The 15,475-nt window shown below is 44.5% G+C and overlaps 1 protein-coding gene across 1 annotated transcript in view; it reads left to right on the forward strand.

The window, feature by feature from the left end:
* ankfn1 (ankyrin repeat and fibronectin type III domain containing 1) overlaps nucleotides 1-15,475 on the forward strand; it is a 33,666-nt gene that overhangs the window by 8,629 nt on the left and 9,562 nt on the right. Inside the window, exons 5-14 of the mRNA XM_044017439.1 lie at nucleotides 280-512; nucleotides 2,126-2,163; nucleotides 5,330-5,461; nucleotides 6,078-6,273; nucleotides 7,205-7,415; nucleotides 9,177-9,371; nucleotides 9,903-10,016; nucleotides 10,097-10,194; nucleotides 13,860-13,950; nucleotides 15,182-15,289. Coding sequence (XP_043873374.1) covers nucleotides 280-512; nucleotides 2,126-2,163; nucleotides 5,330-5,461; nucleotides 6,078-6,273; nucleotides 7,205-7,415; nucleotides 9,177-9,371; nucleotides 9,903-10,016; nucleotides 10,097-10,194; nucleotides 13,860-13,950; nucleotides 15,182-15,289 — 1,416 coding nt within the window. The remainder of the gene's footprint in view (nucleotides 1-279; nucleotides 513-2,125; nucleotides 2,164-5,329; nucleotides 5,462-6,077; nucleotides 6,274-7,204; nucleotides 7,416-9,176; nucleotides 9,372-9,902; nucleotides 10,017-10,096; nucleotides 10,195-13,859; nucleotides 13,951-15,181; nucleotides 15,290-15,475) is intronic.

Below are 15,475 nucleotides of genomic sequence, written 5' to 3' on the forward strand. Positions count from 1 at the left end.
TTGGAATCCAACTTTCTGAGTTGCTTCAAAAGGAAATTCTGACTTCCGAGTATAACTGGAACAAGTGGAATAATTGAAAACTCTGCCTTTAAGATCTGTGTGTTTCATCTCATGTAGTTTTAATGCAGCAGCTCAGGTAGTCAGCTGACACCTGATCTCACACACACACACACACACACACACACAGTGAGTGAGTGAATGGATGGACACATGACACCAGCAGCAGAACAAGATGGATGCTCTGTGTGTGTGTGTGTGTCCCTGGTTTCTCTCGTCCAGCGTCTTCGGTGCAGCGTGACCTCTGGTCACCTGATCCGTCCCCGGGGTCGGCGGTGAGCGCAGCAGCCGTACAAGGTGGCGGTGCGAGGAGCGCCCCCAGAGCAGGGGTGGGCGGGGCATTGGCGGTGTGCGGCAGCGAGCGGTCTACCTTAAGGAAAACGGCTTCTGTTGACGAGCGATTGCTGCAGCCGGCGAGCGGAGAACACCTGAGGAAGAAGCTCCGCCCCCTCCACGTGAGTCCAACTTCATTCTCATCTATATATCAAGATAAACTATGGGACAGAGACCAGAGTACAGAGACCACAGGAGACACACAGAGGGGACAGAGGACAGAAACTACAGGGGACAGAGACCACAGAGGAAAGAGGACAGAGGGGACAGAGACCACAGAGGACAGAGGGGACAGAGACCAGAGCGGATGTCTGTGTGTTAACATAGTCAAACAGGATCAGACTTTTATTTTGAAAATTGCTGTTGCACTTCAGCGTGAATGAACAGGAACTGAGCCTTTTATTTTGAAACTGAGTCAGAAATTATTGAGGTCAGATTTGAAGTTAATGTGCGATGTCACACCTGTTGCCATGGTGACATATGAAGTAACCTCAGACAGATGGACTGTCCGTCCCAGCCGTCCTTCGCTTCATTGTCTCAGTAAATAAGAGAAAAGGAAGCAGTTTGGCGTCTCCACGTCGACACAGGCGTCCTGCCGTCATCGCCACTGATGGAAAATAGACGCAGTGAGACAACAGTGACATGCAGTGAGACAACAGTGATACGCAGTGAGACAACAGTGACATGCAGTGAGACAGCAGTGAGACAACAGTAAGACAACAGTAAGACAACAGTGAGACAACAGTGAGACAACAGTGACATGCAGTGAGAGTGGCGGGAGAGGGGGTAGAGTGGTTCAGTGGTTAAGACCGGTACCCTGTGTTCGAAAGACACAATGGTCACAAGTTCGTCTCCACCCCTGGCTGATTGTACTTAATTCCATTGTAAGTCACTTTGGATAAAAGTGTCTGCTAAATGACATGTAATGTAATGTAATGAGACAGCAGTGAGACGCAGTGAGACGCAGTGAGACAGCAGAAAAGAATTTGGGGCGTGAATAAGAAAGAGTTTTGTGTTTAAATTGTTTTTATTTTTCGCCACCTGGGTGTTTTCAAAAGCATGTGCTCCCATTCAGGTGAACACGTGCTTTTCATGTGCTCACATTCAGGTGAACAAGTGCTTTTCATGTGCTCACATTCAGGTGAACAAGTGCTTTTCATGTGCTCACATTCAACAAGTGCTGAACTCACTGGTGAACTTGCTTTTCATGTGCTCACATTCAGGTGAACCTTTCATGTGCTCACATTCAGGTGAAACTTTCATGTGCTCACATTCAGGTGAACACTTGCTTTTTCATGTGCTCACATTCAGGTGAACACTTGCTTTTCATGCTCACATTCAGGTGAAACTCACGGTGAACAAGTGCTTTTCATGTGCACATTCTTTTCATGTCAGCGGTGAACTTGTGCTCACATTCAGCTCACTCACATTCAGGTGAACAAGTGCTTTTCATGTGCTCACATTCAGGTGAACACGCGTTTTCATGTGCTCACATTCAGGTGAACAAGTGCTTTTCATGTGCTCACATTCAGGTGAACACTTGCTTTTCATGTGCTCACATTCAGGTGAACAAATGCTTTTCATGTGCTCACATTCAGGTGAACACGTGCTTTTCATGTGAAAATAAGGAGGAGAACTTTCTGCTAAAATCATTGATTTCTTCTGTGGACTTTGGTGTGACAGAGTGAGTGGACAGTGAGATAAAGATGTTCTGTTTCTTCTGTGTCTTCCACAGAGCGCGGGAAACACGGGACGATACGACACCAGGACAAAGTAAGTCCACATTCTTTTGTTTGTCCTCTTAGAATCAGACACTGTAACAAAGTATTTATACTATTTAACAATTACTTTATAGCTGCTGACCTCGACCTCCTGTCCTCGACCTCTTGTCTTCGAGCTCCTGTCCTCGACCTCCTGTCCTTAACCTCTTGTCCTCGAGCTACTGTCCTCAACCTCTTGTCCCGAGCTCCTGTCCTCGACCTCTTGTCCTCCAGCTACTGTCCTCAACCTCTTGTCCTCGACCTCTTGTCCCTCGACTGTCCTCAACCCCTTATCCGACCCTCCAGCTCTGTCCTCACCTCTCCTCTCTCGAGCTACTGTCCTCAACCTCCTATCCTTGACCTCTTGTCAATCGACCTCCTGTCCTCGACCTCTTGTCCTGACCTCCTGTCCTCTGTCCTCAACCTCTTGTCCTCGACCTCTTGTCCTCGAGCTACTGTCCTCAACCTCCTATCCTTGACCTCTTGTCCCCACCTGTCCACCTCGTCCTCCACCTCCTGTCCTCGACCTCCTGTCCTCACCTCCCCTGTCCTTGACCTCCCTTCCTTGACCTCCTGTCCTCAAGCTCCTGTCCTCAACCTCCTATCCTCGACCTCTTGTCCTTGAGCTACTGTCCTCGACCTCTTGTCCTCGTTGTCCTCAGAGTTGTGGAGGAAGTCGAGCGTTAGGTTCGATCCCATGTAACAGTAACGTCAGATTCTGGAGAACATTGATGTCTTAAAATGCTGTGTTTTTTTTACACACACGCGCGCACACACACACATACACTCAGTTTAATCAGAGTGTTAGACTTCACCTCATGTGGTTTTATTGAAGTGAAATTGTTAGAGTGTGTAGATGATTGTGTCACTCAGCAGCAACTGTGATATCACACACACACACACACACACTCGTGAGGGGCCCTAGGTAGCCATTAAGAATAATGGCCTCTGGCTATGCGTTGCCATGGTGATGAGAGGAGGCAGAAAAGGCTGCAGCTCCTCTGAAGACGTTTACAGCGACACATCATGTGACACACACACACACACACACCCACACGCACGCTTGCACACACAGACACACACACACTAAACAATAAGTGCAGCTCTGAGTGTTTTAGTCCTGACTTGAGTTTCTGTCTGTCTCTTTGTCTGTCTCTCTCTCTCCCTCTCTCTCTCTACTTCTCTTGTAAAAAATGGTCAGAGATCAAAGGTCACTGTGACATCACCCAAACCGGCTCTGTTAATCTGACTAATAATCCATAATCACACAATCTCAAACTAAATTATCGTTTTACTGATTTGTGTGATTCACTGATGTCCCCGCCCCCTCATTCAGCCTCCCCCCCCCCTTCACCTGTTGCTCTTTAAGGGTAACCATGGAAACAGCTGTGAGCCAATGAGCAGCAGCAGCTGTTGCTGGTGGCGCTGCAGGCTGACAGGGCGCTGACAGGAAGCTGACACGTTAATCGTTTGTCACAACATCCTGCAGGGGAGGGAGGGGGAGGGACAGAGGAGGGGCAGGGGGTGGAGCTGTAACTCCTCCTGCAGCTGCACGTTCACACAGACGATTCCACGAACTAACCCTTTTATTTTCCACACATACAGTTGTATCGGAATATCTGTCAGAAACATCGCAATTCAGAGCGTCTGTCATAGCAGGAGCCGCGACCGGGTGTCTGTTATTATCACGATATTTAAATCCCCACATGATATTATCACGATATTTAAATCACGAAATGATATATTCACGATATTTAAATCACAATATGATATTAAAACGATTTTAAAACCACAATACGTTATTATCACGATATTTAAATCACCACACGATATTATCCCAATATATAAATCACAATATGATATTATCACGATTTTAAAACCATAATACGATATTATCACGACATTTAAATCTCAACTTGATATATTCACAATATTTAAATCATCGTTAAATTAAATCAAAACCTAAACACATAAATAATCACCTGATTTAATTTGAACAGCTGCAGTAACAGCAGAGTCCACCAGGGGGCAAATAATCATCAGCTCCTCCTGTTCATAAATTAATCCAATGAACGATTTTTATTTTTTGAATCTCATTATTAAAAATGAATCTGTTCAAACGATCTCTCACCTGATCGATCAGAATCAATTAAGATTGATTCATTTTGATCAATATTGATTCATTTTGATCAATATTGATTCATTTTGATCAATATTGATTCATTTTGATCAATATTGATTCATTTCATCGTTATAAAAACACTTCCTGTCATTTTTTATTAATTTCCCTTTTTCCCCCCGTTGTTGTTGTTTGTGTCACAGTGTTTTTCCTTCACGTCAGTAAATATAATCAACTGTCACACACACACACACACACACACACACACACACACACCACCCTCTTTTATTCTCTGCCTTTTCAAAGCCTGAAGCAGCCCCTCCTCCATCCTGAGTGTGTGTGTGTGTCGCGATGTGTTCACTGGTGAACAGGTGTCTACAGTCAGTCAGAGCTGGAGCTTCAGATAGAGACAATCTCTCTCTCTCTCTCTCTCTCTCTCCCTCTCTCTCTCTCACTGAGCATCACATCTGGGGGGCTTCCAGAGGCTCCACCTCCTAACCCCCACACTTTTCATACACACACACTGATGGTGTGAGTGTGGAGATGCTGTGAAGAGCAGCAGCAGCAGCAGCAGCAGTGAGGAGGAGGAGGAGGAGGAGGCTTCAGTCAGAGAGATCAAACCCAGTGGACAAGCGGAGACGCTGGGACAGATCTGCTGCTGAGTAGCTCCGCCTCCACGCCGGCCGTCACACCACGGCAAAAAACGCTGCAACAAACGCTGCTGAAGCAACTTGTGCTTTACTTTTAGCCGACACATCTGCAGGACTGTCCTCTCTCTCTTCTTCACTTTCTTTGATCTGATTCATGGTGAAAGTTTGACGCGCCACAGGGGGAGGAGCTTGTTGAGTAAACTGTGATTGTGTTAAATGTGACAGGTGAACGCAGCACGAGGACGATGAAGGTGTGACGACGAGTTTGTGAACGTTTCCTCGTTTCGCCTGAAATCTCTGACGTCTCCTGACCTCAGCTGTGTGTGTGTGTGTGTGTGTGTGTGTGTGTGTGTGTGTGTGTGTGTGTGTGTGTGTGTGTGTGTGTCTGTGTGTGTGTGCATGTGTCACAGGTCTGAGAGTAAGATCTCTCGATTGGCTCAGAGGTGGAACCACAGACTGATGTCAGGAGATGCTCTGATCAAAGACCTGAGGCCCCTGTTTTACTCGGTGGGAAACCCCCGATCCTCACTCAGTCTGGACAGGTGAGGGCGCTCTCACACACACACACACACACACTGTGGGATCACTAAGACACAAAGTTGGCCTTGTCAACACATTAGTTTAAAACACACAAAGCTCTTGGCATGGCTGTTTTTTGGCGTATAATTAACAAACGGAGGCAGATGAAAATCGACAGGTGGCGCTGGTTTATGAAATAATGTTGTGTTAGCAGCTTGCCTCAGGATGAGCCTCTGATTTCAGAGGTTAAAGAAACACGTTTAACCTCTGAAATAGCAGTAGCACACATGCTGTTGTAATCACGTGATCACAATGGGTGCTGCTGGAGCGGAATGGAGATTTTAGAGGCAGTCCGATATAATCTGATACTTGTTGTTTGGCTGATATCGGACCGATATCAATATTGAGTTGGGAAATTCCTATTATTCTGTTTGATGTTTGGAGTCCACCGAGTAAAACAAGACTGGAGTTGTAGATTTGAGAAGAACTAAACAACCATGAGTCCAAGTGGAGTCTGGAGTCATGAGTCCAAGTGGAGTCTCGATTCATGAGTCCAAGTGGAGTCTAGCTGTTGTTTTGAATGAAGCACGATGCGTCATTTGCGTGACCCGTTTGACCACCGTGTGTTTGTCCCAGCAGACATCTCCCGGGGGTCATGACCCAGCAGATGCAGAACCTGCAGTTGTCGCAGACCAGGAAGTGCCCCGGTGGGCCCTCCTCCCCCAGCGCTGCCAAGCGACTTTACAGGAACCTGTCGGAGAAGCTGCGAGGAAGCACCTCCTCCTTTGAAGATGCCTACTTCTTCGGGAAGACAGATCGACTCCGCAAGGCCTCAGTGAGACGTTTGTTTGTTTGTCCATCCTTTAGTCTCTGAAACAGATTGATACTGTCAATGAGCACTTATAGAAGAGTCATCTACCAAACACTCACTGAATATCTGATGAAATGTTACTGAACAGTCGAACAAAGAACAGTCAGTGAACAATGAACAGTGAACAAAGAACAGTCGTTGTACAGTGAACAGTTGGTGAACAGTGAACATTCGTTGAACAGTGTACAGTCATACAGTGAACAGTCGGTGAACAAAGAACAGTCGTTGTACAGTGAACAGTCGTTGTACAGTGAACAGTTGTTGAACAGTGAACAGTCATACAGTGAACAGTCGGTGAACAAAGAACAGTCGTTGTACAGTGAACAGTTGGTGAACAGTGAACAGTCGTTGTACAGTGAACAGTTGTTGAACAGTCATACAGTGAACAGTCATACAGTGAACAGTCGGTGAACAAAGAACAGTCGTTGTACAGTGAACAGTTGTTGAACAGTCATACAGTGAACAGTCATACAGTGAACAGTCATAGTCAACAGTGAACAGTCGTCAGTGAACAGTGGTGAACAGTGAACAGTCGTTGAAACAGTCGTTGTACAGTGAACAGTTGTTGAACAGTCATACAGTGAACAGTCATACAGTGAACAGTCGGTGAACAAAGAACAGTCATTGTACAGTGAACAGTCGATGAACAGTAGTTGTACAGTGAACAGTCGGTGAACAGTGAACAATTGTTGAATGAAGCAGAAACAAAGAACTCAGAGAAGTTAAATTTGAGGTTATTTCAGGATTAAAGTTCGCTCTGACTGTGCTGTGAGCGCCCCCTGCTGCTGGTCTTCTCCAGCTCCTGTGTCTTTTCTCTATGGACTTTGGTGTGGGAGAGTGATCATGTGACATAGACATGCTGGACTCACAGAACAGTCATGTGACTCTGTTGCAGACGATGCAGGGCAGTGACTGTATCTTGGAGGCGGTGGAGCAGCAGGACCTGGACGCGGTGCAGATTCTTCTGTACCAGTTCTCGGCCGAGGAGCTGGACCTGAACACGCCCAACAGCCAGGGTCTGACGCCGCTTGATATCGCTGTCATGACCAACAACACGCCCATCGCCAAGCTGCTGCTGAAAGCCGGAGGCAAGGAGAGTCCACACTGTGAGTACGCCTCCTTCTGGTTTCAGTGTGTCATCACACGCGTAAACCAGAAGAATAAAGATTAAACAGAGAAGAACATGTTTGATAATCTAATCTGTATTTACATGTTTTTTAGGGCTGTAATCAACCAAAGAAATTCTTAGTCGACTGAAGCCCTGAAATTTCCACTGAAAATGGAATTATGTTCATATGCATGTTCGTCCTCGCTCTAACTTCAAACTTTTACTCTTAAACACAAAAGTCCACCTGAGGAAAAATAATATTAAACAAAACAGATCAAGACCAGTGCAAATAAAGTATCCAACTGAAAAATAAAACAAACAGTGGGCACAGTGCAATTAGGAAATAAAACATATCAAAAAATAGAAACTGCCCAAATCCTATAAATAATACTAGAATTAAATGTGCACAGTAATAAAAGGGAACCATACAAGTACGTTATTTAGCCATAAATAACTCTCATAAATAGGTCTCCCGGAGACCTTTCGTGCGTCTGCAGGTCGAGTCCCGGTGTGTGACACTCTTGCAGTGACCACACCACAGTTTGCGCTGACAGACTCTGGCCAAGTGTCCCTTCAGACCACACCTGATGCACACCACATCCGCCGCTGAAATCTTCTCAGCTCCCCTGTCGCATGTACTGGCTTCTCGCTCGTTTTGCTACTGTGTGCGCAGCTTCATCACGTTATCATCTGTGGCTGCAGCAGTGTGCATCTTCTCTGTGTCCTCGTAGCTCTGTAACTTTGTTTTAAACTAGGCAAATGTTATGGTCTCATTGCGTTGTGTGACATGGATCACAAAAGGTTTGAAGCCTTCAGGCAGACCTTTCAGAACCATAGCAATTAATAGTCCATCACTTAATGTCTCACCGGCATGTCTTAATGCTGTGATCGCAGTCTCTGCTTGGATCACGTACTCCGTCACACTTTCACTCTGTGACTTTTCAAGTGAAGTTCTTTATAGAGGCTTACAGCGCAGCTTACGCCCGGCGTGGCTGACGCCCTGCATCTCTAACCATCCGTGTGACTCCTTCAGTGTTTCCACACATCGTGCCATATTCGCTGCGTTGTCACAGACAACAGACACAGCATGTGTGTGTGTGTGTGTGTCTGTGTGTGTGTGTGTCTGCTGCCCAGTCTGAGTCTCCTGGACCTGAATGGGCCTGCTATCCCCCCACACACACACACTTTACAGTCGTTATTTAACAGATTTAAATGTATGTGTGTGTGTGTGTGACAGCTTTAACGAGGTTTGTCATTTAATGGTTTAACTTTTCCAATGATGCGTGAAACTCTGGGTCAATAACAGCTCAGTGATTTATAGTGCAGCAGGGTCACGGTGGTGAGCGCTCTGTCCACACGGCGGTGGCGGCTCGATCCCGTCCCTTTAAACAAACGCAGAGTAAACAGTTTTGTCGCCTGGGGCTGCTGCTCTGTTTATGTCATTCCTCTAGTACCAGGCTGACACACCTGTGTGTGTGTGTGTGTGTGTCTGAATTGAAGAGTTAGCATGCTGCTAATTATCATCTGTAGACAAAAATAAAACAGATTTTTATAAAAAATAAAAACGCAGTAAGAGAATAAATTTATCACAATAACATAAGTTCAAAATATGATCAGTCAATGATAAATGTGAACACAGTGCCACCTGCTGGTGTGTGAATGAAAGTCATCATAAAACATGTTGAATTTAAAATGGCTGACAGTCAGGAGAGGGGGGAGGAGCTTGAAGTGAACTCCTGCGTGTGTCTTTGAATCCCAGTTGTGTGTGTGGAGAGTCGGGAGCAGCACCTGACCTCTCTGGTCCAGGAGGCGGAGCAACGAGCGGCCGACCTGGCAGCACAGGCTCAGAGGGACGGCCTCTCCCTGGAGGCGTGTCATAAAGACAAGCAGCTGCGCGCGTGGGAGTGGAGGAGTAAACTTTATCAACGCATGAGGAAGGGCTTCCAGCACGCACGTGAGTCGCCATAAAGAAGCCTGCTCATACAACGTTATTGAAATCACTTTTTTATGACATCATCATTGTTAGGATGACATCATGTTTACACCATGGATGTAGCTCCGCCCCTTTGGGAACTGGATATAGCTCCACCCATGGCTCATTCATTTGCCTATGCCAGAAAAGTTTCTGATTTCCAGGTTTGTGTCTTCAGGTGTCTATGTCTCCAGGTGTCCATGTCTCCATGAGTCCTGTGTCCATGTGTCTTGTGTCATGTCTCCATGTCTCCATGTGTCCTGTGTCATGTCTCCAGGTGTCCTATGTCCATGTGTCCTGTGTCATGTCATGTCAGAGGGGGCGGAGTTACATCCATGGTTTCCACATATTTAAAGGGATAATTTGGTTATTTTTTATGTGTGCTTGACTTTTTAGAAATAGAAAACCTTGAGATATTTTAATGGTAAATGGCATGAATGAATGAGTGAATGTATGAATGGATGAATTGATAGTTAATGATGTCACTGGGTTTTATGTCGGGCCCCTGCTCAGGTCCCCCGGAGGCCCCCTCTGTGGTGCGTCTGAGTGTAAGCAGCAGCTCGACGCTGACCGTCACGTTTCAGGAGCCACGATGTCTCAACTCAACAGTGGTGACCAAGTACAGAGGTAAAGACGTCCACAAGAGACGGATGCAGACGACTGATGGACAAACTGACGTCTCTGTGTGTGTGTCTGTGTGTGTGTAGTGGAGTGGAGCTGTCTGAAGGACTTCTCACTACTCGCCGGAGAGACGGTGCTGGACAATCTGCAGAGCCTCAGGTTCACCATCAGCGGCCTCTCCACGGTAAAACCAGCAGCCGTCGTCCAAATGTGTTCTCTATGTCCAACAAAGAGACAAAACAGCCACAGAAGCACAGGAGCTGCTGGTCCACTGCTGCCTTGTGTGGTCAGTTTGTGTCACTGACGTAAATCTGACCAGAGGATTTCAAACTCACAGATGGAGACAGCTCCTGTGTCTCTGTAACGTCAATTGTCTTCACTCCTGTGTCTCTGTGACGTCATATGTCTTCACTTGTGTGTCTCTGTAACGTCAAATGTCTTTACTCCTGTGTCTCTGTAACGTCAAATGTCTTCACTCCTGTGTCTCTGTAATGTCAAATGTCTTCACTCCTGTGTCTCTGTAACGTCAAATGTCTTCACTCCTGTGTCTCTGCGACATTTTCATGGACATTTGTGGCCTTGTTGTTGGAGATGAGATGGCGGCGTGCACAGACGCAGCGGCTCGGGGCTCCCCACCTCTCTGTACCTTTATGTGTTTTATATGTTTTTCCACTCTGTTTTCCACTCTCAAATCATCAAAGCCTGGCCTGAAAACACTTTCCTCCAGCTGCAGGACTGCTTTGCCTGCACAGAGTGGAGCATTTTGAAGACCAGGATCTGGACACATTCACTGAGTCTGTCCTCTTCTACATAAAGAGCGTAGTAAATGTCACAGAGGAAAGACGCATCCGGGTCTTCCCAAACAGGAAGCCCTGGATGACAAATGAAGTCCAGACTCTGATCAGAGCCCGGAACTCAGCCTTTAGGACAGGATACTGGGTTCTCTACAGCACCGCCAGAGCCGACCTGAGGAGGGACATCAAACAGACCAAGGATTCCTACAAAAGGAAAATGGAGGGATGTCAGATGGGTGTCAGATGTGGAAGGGCATCCAGGCCTTGACGAACTACAGAGGCCACCCCCTCCCACATCCCCCAGCAGCAGCAGCCTGGCAGAGGAGCTGAACAGTTTCTTTTCCCGGTTTGAGACCACCACCACACACCCGGGTAATGCCACCCCAACTCCAGCACCCCACCTCTCTCCCTCCAGGAGCATGGGGTGAGGAAAACTCTACGGGCAATGAAACCCAGGAAAGCTGCTGGTCCCGACGGTATCCTGGGAAGGTGATCAAAGCATGTGCAGACCAACGGGAAACCGTCACCACCTTCAGGTTTCTGGGCACCCACATCTTCTCGGACTGCTCCTAGACCTTTAGCGTTAAGGCCCTGGTGAAGAAGGCTCAGCAGCGACTGTACTTCCTGCACATCCTCAGGATGCACAACCTGGACACAAAGCTGCTGCTGGTCTTCTACCACTTGTTTGTTGTTGTGTTTTTTTATGTCCCAGTCTTTGTCTCTAACTCTTTGTTGTTGTTGTGTTTTTTATGTCCCAGTCTTTGTCTCTAACTCTTTGTTGTTGTGTGTTTTATGTCCCAGTCTGTCTCTAACTCTTTTTGTTGTGTGTGTTTTTATGTCCCCAGTCTGTCTCTAACTCTTTGTTGTTGTGTGTTTTTATGTCCCAGTCTTTGTCTCTAACTCTTTGCTATTGTTGTTGTTAATGTCCCAGTCTTTGTCTCTATCTCTTTGTTGTTGTTGTTGTGTTTTGTCCCTGTCTTTGTCTCTAACTCTTTGTTATTGTTGTGTTTTTTGTCCCCGTTTTGTCTCTAACTCTTTGTTGTTGTGTGTTTTATGTCCCAGTCTTTGTCTCTAACTCTTTGCTATTGTTGTTGTTAATGTCAGTCTTTGTCTCTATCTCTTTGTTGTTGTGTTGTTGTGTTGTCTTTGTCTCTAATTCTTTATTATTGTGTGTTTTATGTCCCAGTCTTTGTCTCTAATTCTTTGTTATTGTTGTGTTTTTGTCCCAGTCTTTGTCTCTAACTCTTTGTTGTTGTGTTTTTTTATGTCCCAGTCTGTCTCTAACTCTTTGTTGTTGTGTGTTTTTATGTCCCAGTCTGTCTCTAACTCTTTGTTGTTGTGTGTTTTATGTCCCAGTCTGTCCTAACTCTTTGTTGTTGTGTGTTTTTATGTCCCAGTCTGTCTCTAACTCTTTGTTTGTTGTGTGTTTTTTGTCCCAGTCTTTGTCTCTAACTCTTTGCTATTGTTGTTGTTAATGTCCCAGTCTTTGTCTCTATCTCTTTGTTGTTGTTGTTGTGTTTTTGTCCCTGTCTTTGTCTCTAACTCTTTTGTTATTTTGTTTTTTGTCCCAGTTTTTGTCTCTAACTCTTTGTTGTTGTGTTTTATGTCCCAGTCTTTGTCTCTAACTCTTTGCTATTGTTGTTGTTTATGTCCCAGTCTTTGTCTCTATCTCTTTGTTGTTTGTGTATTTTTATGTCCCAGTCTTTCTCTAATTCTTTGTGTGTGTGTTTTATGTCCCAGTCTTTGTCTCTAATTCTTTGTTATTGTTGTGTTTTGTCCCAGTCTTTGTCTCCTGTCTCTAACTCTTTGTTGTTGTGTGTTTTATGTCCCAGTCTGTCTCTAACTCTTTGTTGTTGTTGTGTGTTTTATGTCCCAGTCTTTGTCTCTAACTCTTTGTTGTTGTGTGTTTTTTATGTCCCAGTCTTTGTCTCTAACTCTTTGCTATTGTTGTTGTATATGTCCCAGTCTTTGTCTCTATCTCTTTGTTGTTGTGTTTTTTATGTCCCAGTCTTTGTCTCCTAACTCTTTGCTATTGTTGTTGTATATGTCACAGTCTTTGTCTCTATCTCTTTTTGTTGTTGTGTTTTTTTTATGTCCCAGTCTTTGTCTCTAATTCTTTATTATTATGTGTTTATATGTCCCAGTCTTTGTCTCTTTGTTATTGTTGTGTTTTTGTCCCAGTCTTTGTCTAACTCTTTGTTGTTGTGTGTTTTTATGTCCCAGTCTTTGTCTCTAATTCTTTATTATTATGTGTTTATATGTCCCAGTCTTTGTCTCTAACTCTTTGTTATTGTTGTGTTTTGTCCCAGTCTTTGTCTCTCTAACTCTTTGTTATTGTTGTGTTTTGTCCCAGTCTTTGTCTCTAACTCTTTGTTGTTGTGTGTTTATGTCCCAGTCTTTGTCTCTAACTATTGTTTTGTCCCAGTCTTTGTCTCTATCTCTTTATTATTGTTTGCTTTTATGTCCCAGTCATTGTCTCTAACTCTTTGTTGTGTGTTTTATGTCCCAGTCTTTGTCTCTAACTCTCTTGTTATTGTTGTTTTTATGTCCCAGTCTTTGTCTCTATCTCTTTGTTGTTGTGTGTTTTTATGTCAAGTCTTTGTCCTCTAACTCTTTGTTATTGTTGTTTTTTATGTCCCAGTCTTTGTCTCTATCTCTTTGTTGTTGTGTGTTTTTTATGTCCAAGTCTTTGTCTCTAACTCTTTGTTATTGTTGTGTTTTTTATGTCCCAGTCTTTGTCTCTAACTCTTTGTAATTGTGTTGTGTTTTTATGTCCCAGTCTTTGTCTCTAATATATACTTTTTGTTATTGTTGTGTTTTTTATGTCTCACAGTCTTTCTCCTAACTCTTTGTTGTTGTGTGTTTTGTGTGTTTTTTATGTCCCAGTCTTTTCTCTAACTCTTTGTTATTGTTGTGTTTTTTTATGTCCCAGTCTTTTCTCTAACTCTTTGTTATTGTTGTGTTTTTTATGTCCCAGTCTTTGTCTCTATGTCTTTGTTATTGTATGTTTTTTTTATGTCCCATTCTTTGTCTCTAACTTTTGTTGTTGTCTCAGGGTCGCCGCTACCACGTCCGAGTGTCGGCGTATAACATGAAGGGCTGGGGTCCGTCTGCCGCGTCCCTCCCTCCATCTGCTTCTCCGTCCAGTGAGTCTGAAGACACATGGTCCACCTGTGACCCCTCAGGCTAATGCTAATCTAACTACATTCATGCTAAAGAAGAAGCACAGGAGGTTGGACACAATTAACTCTGTAACACCTTTATTTTGAAATTCTGCTTCAAAACCCATCATGAAAGTAGTTGGTAAAAAGACATTCCCACCGAATTTCAGGGAATCATGACTTAAAACAGTCAGTAAGAGATATAAAACAGTCAGTAAGAAACAAACAGTCAGTAACGGACATAAAACAGTCAGTAAGAGACACAAAACAGTCAGTAAAAGACATATAAACAGTCAGTAAGAGACAAAAAACAGTCAGTAAGAGACATAAAAGACAGTCAGTAAGAGACATAAAACAGTCAGTAAGAGACATCAGTCAGTAAGAGACATACAACTGCCAGTAAGAGACATAAAACAGTCAGTAAGAGACAAAACAGCCAGAAAGAGACCTCAAAGTCAGTAAGAGACATAAAAGAGACACAAAACAGTCAAGAGACATAAAACAGTCAGTAAAGAGACAAAACAGCCATTAAGAGACAAAACAGCCATTAAGAGACATTAAACAGTCAGTAAGAGACATAAAAAAGTCAGTAAGAGACATAAAACAGTCAGTAAGAGACATACAGCTGCCAGTAAGAGACATAAAACAGTCAGTAAGAGACAAAACAGTCAGTAGAGACCTCAAACAGTCAGTAAGAGACATAAAACAGTCAGTAAGAGACATCAAACAGTCAGTAAGAGACATGAAACAACCAGAAAGAGACCTCAAACAGTCAGTAAGAGACATACAACTGCCAATAAGAGACACAGCCAGTAAGAGACATCAAACAATCGGTAAAAGACACAAAACAGCCAGTAAGAGACAAACACATAAGAAATGTGTTTTTATTTCACTAAATGTTTGCTTCACAACTGCTTTTTTTTCAAACTTCATACCTTGAACCTTTGACTCTTCTCTGCCAATGGTCGTCAAGGTAACGGGCTGAAGACAGATGCTCATGGTCTGTAGTAAACAATGAGTCAGAGCCTCGAGAACATTGAGGCTTCATCTCATCGTCACGACTCTCTGCACGTCCTTGAGAGTGTCTGTGTGTGTGAGTTTGTGTCTGTGTGCGTGTGTGTGTGTATGTGAGTGTGAGTGTGTTAGCAGTCACACACTCATGTAAAATACTATCCCTTTAATCAATAATCAATAATTGCTGTCTGTCTTTGTTCAGATTGGAGGGAGAGTGACGGGCGAGATCCCAGGAGGCGGGGCCACATTGACGCCATGGAGCGTCTACTGCAGCAGGTCCGAGCCACTCACACACACTACTGCTGCGGAGGTGAGTGAAGCTCCACACTCACTCATTCACACTCACTCATCCACACTTACCACACTGACTCATCTGAGCTACCGTCGCTAAGATCTCACTTTTTCAAAATCTGCTATTTTCAAAATAAAAGCCTCAATCCTGTCCCTCTACCCTAAAACCCAGGAATTTTCACAATAAGTGTGTGTGACCTCAGTG

Source organism: Solea senegalensis, unplaced genomic scaffold (genome assembly GCF_019176455.1).
Source record: "Solea senegalensis isolate Sse05_10M unplaced genomic scaffold, IFAPA_SoseM_1 scf7180000015408, whole genome shotgun sequence".
In the NCBI taxonomy this organism is placed as follows: Eukaryota; Metazoa; Chordata; class Actinopteri; order Pleuronectiformes; family Soleidae; genus Solea; species Solea senegalensis.